The sequence below is a fragment of the Notolepis coatsorum genome (genome assembly GCF_963971535.1).
Source record: "Notolepis coatsorum genome assembly, chromosome: 3".
NCBI classification, from domain to species: Eukaryota; Metazoa; Chordata; class Actinopteri; order Aulopiformes; family Paralepididae; genus Notolepis; species Notolepis coatsorum.
In genome coordinates, this window is record NC_140167.1 from 87,788,867 (window position 1) to 87,800,492 (window position 11,626).

The 11,626-nt window shown below is 43.1% G+C and overlaps 1 protein-coding gene across 1 annotated transcript in view; it reads left to right on the top strand.

Annotated features, from left to right (window-relative positions):
* The window catches only part of LOC311224628 (guanine nucleotide-binding protein subunit alpha-11), an 88,395-nt gene extending 77,237 nt beyond the window's left edge, over window positions 1–11,158 (top strand). The window contains exons 6-7 of the mRNA XM_084309668.1: window positions 1,043–1,196; window positions 10,851–11,158. Coding sequence (XP_084165794.1) covers window positions 1,043–1,196; window positions 10,851–11,041 — 345 coding nt within the window. The 3' untranslated portion in view covers window positions 11,042–11,158. The remainder of the gene's footprint in view (window positions 1–1,042; window positions 1,197–10,850) is intronic.
* Window positions 11,159–11,626: the final 468 nt, after the last annotated feature.

Genomic DNA, 11,626 nt, shown 5'->3' on the forward strand with positions numbered 1-11,626 from the left:
AGAAATATCGAATAAAAGAAATAATGATGAAAACCTGACTATACTCGGGTCTGGCGCTGAGCGGTTGGTGAGTTAACCCGACTATCCTCGGGTCTGGCGTCCATTGAGTTCAAATTAAAAAGAGTGCTTGGAAAAGTACTTGAAAGTCATTTAATTTCATTTTGCAATGTGTGGGAACCCTGTATTTATGAAGCTTCTCTATATAATACTGATGACAGTCTTAGGGAAGTTTTAGGGATGTCTTGGGGTGGCTACAAGTAATCGATTGCTCTAGTTCTTGTTTAATTACCACCTACTAGTAAATACTAACCAGAATTTGCATATTGCTTCCGTTTTATCCGAGACTGGTCTGGAAAATGTTTTTGTTTTTAGATTTTTTTTCCACACCCTGCATCATGCAGTTAACAGTTGAATCCACGTGGTTATTGATATGCTGTACGTTTTCTGTGGAAGTCATCAAGACTGTTCTGGGCTTCAATATGGCAACAAAATACATCTAATTTCCAGGAGTTATTCTGGAAAGAAATACAAGCAATGTCAAACTACAGTACAGCCAGACATTCCAGCCTGACACTAGTATAATGTTACAATTATCTTTTGTGTGTGTGTTCACTTTGAAAAGTGTACCGTTTCCGTTTGAACATCCAGCCTATGTGGATTGCAGTTAGTTGCGTGCTAAAGCAAACACGCAATTGGCCATATGCTCGGGAACAGGGTGGACAGGAACCCAACCTGAGCATGACATGAGAACAAAACGACCACCGTGTTAATATGGTCAATGAGTCATGATTCTGACCATGATTCTGTTTTTCTTTTCCCCTCTCTCTCTGCCCTATGTCTTTTCCTATCTTTATCTGCTCTATGCATATTTTCTTCTCTGCTCCATGCATCTTTTCCTCTCTCTCTGCATATTTTCCTCTCTGCTCTATGTATCTTTTCCTCTCTCTCTGCCCTATATATATTTTCCTCTCTCTCTCCCCCTATGTATATTTTCCTCTCTCTCTCTCTCTGCTCTATGTATCTTCCTCTCTCTCTGCATCAGAACCGTATGGAGGAGAGTAAGGCTCTGTTCAGGACCATCATCACGTATCCCTGGTTCCAGAACTCCTCCGTCATCCTGTTCCTCAACAAGAAGGATCTTCTGGAGGAGAAGATCATGTACTCTCACCTGGTCGACTACTTCCCAGAGTTTGACGGTGAGTGTTCTGTTTATTAACCAGGCTACAGTGTGGGGCTGAAGTTTATTAACCAGGCTACAGTGTGGGGCTGAAGTTTATTAACCAGGCTACAGTGTGGGGCTGAAGTTTATTAACCAGGCTACAGTGTGGGACTGAAGTTTATTAACCAGGCTACAGTGTGGGACTGAAGTTTATTAACCAGGCTACAGTGTGGGGCTGAAGTTTATTAACCAGGCTACAGTGTGGGGCTGAAGTTTATTAACCAGGCTACAGTGTGGGGCTGAAGTTTATTAACCAGGCTACAGTGTGGGACTGAAGTTTATTAACCAGGCTACAGTGTGGGACTGAAGTTTATTAACCAGGCTACAGTGTGGGACTGAAGTTTATTAACCAGGCTACAGTGTGGGGCTGAAGTTTATTAACCAGGCTACAGTGTGGGGCTGAAGTTTATTAACCAGGCTACAGTGTGGGGCTGAAGTTTATTAACCAGGCTACAGTGTGGGACTGAAGTTTATTAACCAGGCTACAGTGTGGGGCTGAAGTTTATTAACCAGGCTACAGTGTGGGACTGAAGTATGACCCAGTGTCTCCCGTCATTCAGTCCATCTATCCCACAATGCGAAGTGTTTAACATCCTCCTTTGCAGTTGGCAAGTGTTGGCGCTACCATTCGCTACATCAAAGCTAATGTTGGGGAACGAATGTTACAGACAATGCTAGTTGCTGTTAATCAAAGCATTTTTATGAACACTAGCTAGTTCCTCATTGTACCTGTTTTAACCTGGCGGCGGTGGCTCAGGAGGTAGAGCAGTCGTCTGGCAATCCGGAGGTTCCCGGTTTGATTCCCGGGCAGCGTGTCGAAGTGTCCTAGACACTTAACCCCTAATTGCTCCCGATGAGCAGGTTGGCACCTTGCATGGTTGCCTCCGCCGTCTGTGTGTGAATGTGTCAGTGAATGTGTGAATGAATGGGTAAAATGTGAGTAACAAATTGTAAAGCGCTATATAAAAAAAGCAGCCATTATATACTGCATTGTTGTAGTACAAGACAATATGGAGTTATTAAGAAACTATTCAATTGAATGAATCCTTAAATCTAGATTTCATTAAAAAGTTAAGAGTCAAAAAGTCAAGTCAATATCTCTTGGGGATAAAGTCGATATCTCTTACACATAAAGTTGATATCTCTTACACATAAAGTTGATATCTCTTACACATAAAGTTGATATCTCTTACACATAAAGTTGATATCTCTTACACATAGTCAACGGACCTCATTCACCAACATTGTCTTAAGATTTCTCTTACGACAACCTCCTTGGAAGATCGTAAGAGAAAGCCGACGACAATTACCCAGCAACGCGATTCACCAATCCATGGAGAGGTTGTCTTAATTTGCCAAATGATCACAGCTGCGAACCCCTGAATGATCGTACGTCACTCATTCACAAACTGGAACGTGCGTTCCCGTTTACTTCATTTGCATACAGACATGCCCCTCCAGCTCATTATAATGCGAGGGCCGTGCTCAAAAAAGGATCGGCATTGCCCCGTATTCAACACGTAGCGAAGAAGCGCTTTGCGACAAATCAAAATTAGATTCGATTCAAATGTATTGTCATCATACAGCACACTATACCTATAGTGGAATAGACTATTAATATTCCATATTTATACCGTCTTGTTGCGCGCTCCTGGCCACCTGCCGCAGCGTGCGTGCACACACACACGTGCGTACTGTATAGTCTATGTGCGCAATGAATGAACAGTAGTCTTATATTATTCTAATGACTTGTTTTATTAGGAGATCGCAGATACTGTATGCACTGCCCTATAGTAGTTATACTGTAGAACTTACAGTACACATCTTAGCTTGACATCTTAACTCATTCAGAGCCACGCCCCTTTGACCATATTAGGGCTAGCGTGCCAGTAAGGAAGTCGATGGGAGGTCGGGAAATTTGCGAACGCCTAAACTATATCTTAAATTATGGCTATGGATCTAAAACACCCCTCGCTTATCAATGACTTGCTTGCAGTCAACATGTACGAAACGGATTGTTTTTTCATTGGTGCATTTCCGTTTTATACAGTTTTGAATAAGAGTATAGTTTGAGATTTGAGAATTCCAGAGAAATCCGCGATAATAGCCCTTTACTGGAATACACAAAACGTCAATATCTCTTACACATAAAGTCAATATCTCTTACACATAAAGTCAATATCTCTTACACATAAAGTCAATATCTCTTACACATAAAGTCAATATCTTACACATAAAGACAATGGGTCTCATTCTCCAACGGACTTAAGACAAAAAATGTGCTCCATTTAAAGGGGACATGTACTATAAATGTCATTTTTCAGTCTCTAGCATTGTATTATAGTAATAGGAGTTAGTATCAATGTGTTTTAGTGTCTAAATACCATATTGGCGGATTGCTCTGATTCAGCTCAGATAATTTCCTGCTCCAGTAAATTAGTCCATCCTGATTTGAAGGCCTGAGTCACGTCATTCAGGCTCTGGGTAGAAGACAGTGATGTGATTGGCCCTGTGGTTGTAGCTAATGCCCGCCCACAATCTACATAGACTAGACAGCGAGTGGAAAACCACTTCCTCATGCTGTGAGACAGTGAAACCTGACACCTCTGCATACTCTGGAGGGAGAGAGAGAGAGATAGAGAGAGGGAGAGAGAGGGAGAGACAGAGAGGGAGACAGAGAGAGAGAGGGAGGGAGCACTTGGGGGGGGGGGGGGGACCTGCCGCGCCACGCGGGAGGCGTGGATCACTTCCGCAACGGATTTAGACGGATTTAGGCGGATTTCGGTTTTTCCGGGTTCGCCTGATTGACCGCGACGGCCACGTGACCCACGCCGCTATACGAGCCCCTCTCTGCCTCTGCCCTGCCACTTTCCCACTTCAACGCCAGAGCAATATTGTCGCGCCATCTTCTGAGTGCAGACGCGCTGCTGTTTAATCACTTTTCCCACTTCAATGACAGAGCTGCTGTTTAATGCTCACTTTTCCCACTTCAATGACAGAGCTGCTGTTTAATGCTCACTTTTCCCACTTCAATGACAGAGCTGCTGTTTAATAATATTGTCGCGTTGTGGAAAGCAGGATGAGAGAGCGTAGATTTCAGTGTGTATCATTTAATCATTTATCATTTAACATTTGAAAGGCATACATTGTTGTCATACAGAAGTACAGAATACTTTTATCCAAAATGCTTCTTACTGTTACTGTTAGAGACTGTGCTAGACAAGATAAGTATGAAATAAAATAGTATAGCATGTAAAATAGAAGTAAAAATAGAGGTCATAGTGTTCAGTATATACATATGTACAATGTTCGATGCAGAATAGAAGTAACTGAGTTACCATACAATATACTATGCAATGTACTAATATACAATACGCTATAGTGCAAAGCAGAAATGGGATGAGGTACAATTTACAGTAAGGTGTACGAGTTGTAGTGCAAATGCTTCTTACTGTTGCGCTCCAGAGACTGTTACTGTACCATACAATATACTATGCAATGTACTAATATACAATACGCTATAGTGCAAAGCAGAAATGTAAGGTGTACGGGTTGCAGTGCAAATGCTTCTTACTGTTGCGCTCTGTGATTGTGATTGTGATTGTGATTCTTGACAAAAGCGACAATATTATTAGATGACTGATGACTGCACAGCAGCGTGGCGCGATGTGAAAGGGGAAGTGAACTCCAGCCTCTAGGTCAAGTCCACGCCGCCGCGAGCGTCAACACAGCAGCGCGTGTCACGTGGCCGTCGCGGCCAATCAGGCAAACCCGGAAACCGAAATCCGCCTAAATCCGTTGCGGAAGTGATACACGCACACGGGAGAGGGGAGGAAGGGAGGCCCCCCCCCCCACAAGCTGCCGCAGGGAGAGAAAAAACGAAAGGAAGAGACGGCCTGTCTCTCTCTCTCTCGCACCCCCCCCCCCCCCTCTCTCTCTCTCTCTCTCTCTCTCTCACTCTCTCTCACTCTATCTCTCTCTGTCTACCAGTCGCAGACTGTGTGGACTGACTGTCACTCAAAGTGCTTATGGGCGGAGCCAGGCCATAACAGCCTGAAATCTTGAAGCTGGAAAATGATGGTTTTGAGTACTTGATTAGAAATATAAAACAATGAATTTTTTTGAAAAAAACCTTACAGATGTCTTCAATAGACTAACAGGAATTGTGTAAAGTTGCCCAAATAGTGCTAGGAATAGCAGTACATGTCCCCTTTAAGACATTTTAGGGCCGATTTTGGGATTCCCCAACCGTCCCTACTGCGTGTAGCTTTTCTCCAACGCGTCCGTGTTTCCGGGTTCCCGTTTTGCGCTCTGATTGGCCAGGTCATGTGACATGTGCGCCAATCGTGGGACGGAAAGTTCTGCGCCTATTTCCGGGTCGAACAGCCTGCAAACTACCTAACGCCTAGTTTATCACTGGTTAAGCTTAGGCGACTCTTTCGAAGTTGGTTAAGGTTAGAGTTTGGAATCAGGGCAGGCGTTCTATCGCCATGCTCTAAGACAAACTCTAACCTTAACCAACTTCGAAAGAGCGCCTAAGCTTAACCAGTGTAAAAACTTGCGGTCCCACGATTGGGCATACATGTCACATGACCTATCCAATCAGAGACGCGGAAACACGGACGCGTTGGAGAAAGGCTTCAAGCGTCCCTACTAGCACAACAGTAAATATAAGGTTTAAATCATTTGTATCTTTTTTTTTTATCCACTTTTTCTCCTCCTGTTTTTCTGTGTTTTTTTCTCCCATCCCAATTTAGTCGTTATACCAATTCCCCCCTCCCCTTCCTGGTCGTTGCTCGCAAGTGCCCCCCACTGGTCGGTCTAGGGAGCCCTGAAGTCTATCAGATGCTTCCTCTGAGACATAGGAGACAGCCAGCAGCATCTTTTCACCTGCCAGCGCTTATTGGTGAGGTGTAACGTGTGGGAGGTCACACTACCCTCACCATTTCCCTCCCTCGCTGTGCAGGCACCCTGACCGACCTGTAGGAGTCGCTGTTTACAACAACCAGAATACCACCCCACCGGCTTCCCTCCCGCTGCCAATTGAGCCAGTATGACGGCCGGCCAAGCCGGAGGCAACGCTGACAGCCGGATTCGATACCAGTGTCTCTCGCATTGGTGACGAGTGATTAGTCCGCTGCGCCACCCAGCCGGCAGCCGCCCTTGGTTTAAATAAATATAACACATTGTCATATTTATTTAAATTATGATTTATTAATTCCAAGGAAGCCTGTAGAGTTGACATGAAGGAATCACTATGATTCCTCTCAAATAAAGCCCTTAACACATTGGGTGCCACGCCCCTTCTGGGAAGTGCATAGGCTCATGCCACCCATTAAACGCATGTAATCGCTCACCTTGTTTGTAGAGCTAATTCTATATTCTATATTATAGCCATGGATTCAATACTATAGTCATTTGACACTGGGTTTCTTCCGGTCAAGATGCAAAAAAGAAAGGGCGGCTGGGTGGCGCAGCGGACATTGCACTCGTCACCAACGCAAGAGACACAGGGTTCGACTCCGGCTGTCGGCGTTGCCTCCGGCTTGGGCCAGTCGTCATACTGACTCAATTGGCAGAGTTAGCGGGTGGAAGTCGATGCGTGGTAATCTTGACGTTGTGGACAGCGACTCCTACAGGTCGGTTGGGGACGCCTGCACAGCAGTGACAGGAAATGGCGGGGGTAGTGTGAGCCTCTCACACGTTACACCTCTCCAATGAGAGTCCGCGCTAGCAGGTGAAAGGATGTGACAGGCTGCCTCCTCATGTATCGGAGGGGACACGTAATGCAAGGCTTCTATCCTCCCTACAACCGGCCAGTGGGGGGCATATGCGAGAAACGTTCAAGACAGGGGAGGAGAATTGGCACAACGGAATTGGGATGGGAGAAAAATCGAAAAAGAGGAGAAAAAGTGGATAAAAAAAAAGGATTAAAAAAAGAAAAATAATTTCCATCCATACGTTCCCGTTTTATACCGTGGTGAATGAGTGTTATTTCGGAACGATCCGGGCCAATTCCTGAGAGGCTGGTTATAAGCAGCAACGTGTATTATAGTAAATGCATTGGCGTTTTGTCCCTACACACGCTACTTTAAAAAAATCAAATGCATATGATCGGTATTATGTTCCATCATGAATGCATGAAAGGGTGGGGGGGGGGGGGGGGTCGTTTTTCGATGCTTTGATCGTCACCAACGGAATACGTTATGGAGTAGCGTTACACACATACTGTACGCTCGGATCGCAATGAAAACATTATTGGATCAACGCAAGATTGATACCATATAGCCCTTACCTTGACTAGGATGTACCCCGAAAAGAATATTCCAATTATCTGATCGCCATTCCAAGTATTGATCTCCATCGTTCCGCCAACATAATCCAACACAGAATCCACCACAGGAGTAATTGTTTCTTCTCAATCCGAGCATTAGAACGGCTACACTTGTCCGAAAAGCTAAGAAAGGGATTAAAAGGAGGTGTATTTCTATTATTGGGGTTAACTTGTGGAACAATGCTGATATACAGTTAAGAATGAGTAATTCACTTTGTTTTTAAGAAAATGGTTTGTAAAGCTATTTTTGAAAACTACAAGGGTGAATAACTGTTTTTTTTGCTATTTTCTTTTAGAATACTGTTTTGGAGTCTTAATTTTTGTTAAGAATATAGGACAGGCATATATAAGCATTATGCTTCAGTCTGTACCTTTTCAGTCACTGTCAAATCAAATATTGTTAAATGATGGTGTATATTGTATTGTGTGAGATGATGACTGAATAAACTACTACTACTACTACTACTACTACTACTACTACTACTACTACTACTACTCATTCCCTATGATAACAGCAGGCTCCCTGGATGGAATAGGGTATTAAAATCGAAAGAAATTAAAAACAATCCAGAAATGTGTTAACACGTGAATGGGGTTAGGGTTAGATCCAGAAATGTGTTAACATGTGAATGGCACTCAACGGTCGGCCGTCAGAAAGGTGTAAATCAGTGATTGGCACTGGAAGTGTTAAGAACACGGAGCACAATTCTGTAAAGTTAAGGCTGCTCTTCAGCGCTCCTAAATCCTGCTCTTAGTCAGGGCTGAATCCAAGCTTAGGGACGGTTGGGGAATCCCAAAATCGGCCCCAAGATGTCTTAAATGGCCCTACGAGCAAATTATTTGTCTTAAGTCCGTTGGAGAATGAGACCCAATATTTCTTAGGCATAAAGTTGATATCTCTTGCACATAAAGTTGATATCTCTTGCACATAAAGTTGATATCTCTTGCACATAAAGTTGATATCTCTTGCACATAAAGTCGATATCTCTTGCACATAAAGTCGATATCTCTTACTGTCTTGCACATAAAGTCGATATCTCTTACACTTAGTCTATATCTCTTACACATAAAGTCAATATTTCATACTCATAAAGTTGATATCTCTTGCACATAAAGTTGATATCTCTTGCACATAAAGTTGATATCTCTTGCACATAAAGTTGATATCTCTTACACATAAAGTTGATATCTCTTACACATAAAGTTGATATCTCTTACACATAAAGTTGATATCTCTTACACATAAAGTTGATCTCACACATAACGTTGATATCTCTTACACATAAAGTTGATCTCTTACACATAACGTTGATATCTCTTACACATAAAGTTGATATCTCTTGCACATAAAGTTGATATCTCTTGCACATAAAGTTGATATCTCTTACACATAAAGTTGATATCTCTTACACATAAAGTTGATATCTCTTACACATAAAGTTGATATCTCTTTCTCTTACACATAAAGTTGATATCTCTTACACATAAAGTTGATATCTCTTGCACATAACGTTGATATCTCTTGCACAAATACCTGTAGTCCATCTCTTACAGACATAAGCCCAGTTAGCACATAAGGTAATGTGGGTCTTTGAGGTCCCCTAAAAATGTTTGGCTGTAAAAAAACATCTAGCAGTGGTCCACGAGCCTGTACCGTCCATGGATATTCAGATCAAACAGTCAAAGTAGGCGTTGCAGATCAAATGTAACTCAAGATCCAGCAATATCATATCAAACTTACCACAACAATGTTGACAAACATATTTTAGGTTTAGCTTTAGGTAGAAAAAAGATCTCTTCACACGCATGTTATTAACTACGTTGATTATGGCTGCAATTCTGAATGGCTTGTTTCAATAGAGAGGGTTCCTATCACAGCTGAACTGTAGAAACTGCACTATGTACATATTTCATAATGTCTCCGTTTTGAGACAACCCATCATTATATAAAACAATGTCTCTGTGTTGAGACAACCCATCATTATATAAAACAATGTCTGTGTTGAGACAACCCTTCATTATATAAAACAATGTCTCTGTGTTGAGACAACCCTTCATTATATAAAACAATGTCTGTGTTGAGACAACCCCTCATTATATAAAACAATATCTCAGTGTTGAGACAACCCCTCATTATATAAAACAATGTCTCAGTGTTGAGACAACCCTTCATTATATAAAACAATGTCTCTGTGTTGAGACAACCCTTCATTATATAAAACAATGTCTCTGTGTTGAGACAACCCCTCATTATATAAAACAATATCTCAGTGTTGAGACAACCCCTCATTATATAAAACAATGTCTCAGTGTTGAGACAACCCTTCATTATATAAAACAATGTCTCTGTGTTGAGACAACCCTTCATTATATAAAACAATGTCTCTGTGTTGAGACAACCCTTCATTATATAAAACAATGTCTCTGTGTTGAGACAACCCCTCATTATATAAAACAATGTCTCTGTGTTGAGACAACCCTTCATTATATATAACAATGTCTCTGTGTTGAGACAACCCTTCATTATATAAAACAATGTCTCCGTGTTGAGACAACCCCTCATTATATAAAACAATGTCTCAGTGTTGAGACAACCCTTCATTATATATAACAATGTCTTTGTTGAGACAACCCTTCATTATATAAAACAATGTCTCTGTGTTGAGACAACCCCTCATTATATAAAACAATGTCTCCGTGTTGAGACAACCCCTCATTATATAAAACAATGTCTCAGTGTTGAGACAACCCCTCATTATATAAAACAATGTCTCTGTGTTGAGACAACCCTTGATTGACGACCCCTCATTGTGTAAAAACACAGGAAAATGACATTTACAATAGGGGCTCTTTTAAATACTTTATTTGAATCCACAGATATATCTCATATACATGGGATTCAAATATTGACAGAGGCCCAATATGGTTTTAGAACAACTTATGTGTACTTCATATTCATCACGTTGCCTGGCTAGATCAAATTAAAACCTTGCACACACATACACAGTGAATACACTTGACCTGAGCTGTGTTTGTGGGTGTAGGGTGACACCTTGTGGTAAAGACACTAAACTGCAATACAGTCAATTCTCAAAGCAGCTAAGTGCAAAATGGTAGAAATTAGATATACTTTGGCCCTTAGATTAAAAAGAAAAATGCTATGCACTTGGTTTTTAAATAATGTACCATCTCGCTGTCCCTTTCTGTAATAAATACTGTCCCATCTCTGTCCCCATGAGAAATGTTGTGTCTTTGTCCCCAGGTCCCTGTGAAATAACGTACCATCTCTCTCCCCAGGTCCACAGCGAGATGCCCAAGCGGGAAGGGAGTTCATCTTGAAGATGTTTGTGGATCTCAACCCAGACAGCGACAAGATCATCTACTCCCACTTCACCTGCGCCACGGACACGGAGAACATCCGCTTCGTGTTCGCAGCCGTCAAGGACACCATCCTGCAGCTCAACCTCATAGAGTACAACCTGGTGTGAGGAGAGGGAGACGGAGAGAAGCCAGGAGGGAGAGAGAGAGAGAGAGGGAGACGGAGAGAAGCCAGGATCGATGGAGGGAGAGAGAGAGAGAGAGAGGGAGGGAGGGAGACAGAGAGAAGCCAGGAGCGATGGAGGGAGAGAGAGAGAGAGAGAGAGACGGAGAGAAGCCAGGAGCGATGGAGGGAGAGAGAGAGGGAGGGAGAGGGAGGGAGACGGAGAGAAGCCAGGAGCGATGGAGGGAGAGAGGGAGGGAGGGAGACGGAGAGAAGCCAGGAGCGATGGAGGGAGAGAGAGAGGGAGGGAGAGGGAGGGAGACGGAGAGAAGCCAGGAGCGATGGAGGGAGAGAGAGAGAGGGAGGGAGACGGAGAGAAGCCAGGAGCGATGGCTGGAGAGAGAGAGGGAGGGAGACTGAGAGAAGCCAGGAGCGATGGAGGGAGAGAGAGGGAGACGGAGAGAAGCCAGGAGCGATGGATGGAGGGAGAGAGAGAGAGAGAGAGAGAGAGGGAGAGGGAGGGACCTGCAGCCCATCTACAACTCGGAGTGTATAAACATACTCACACACACATGCACAACACACACCGGCT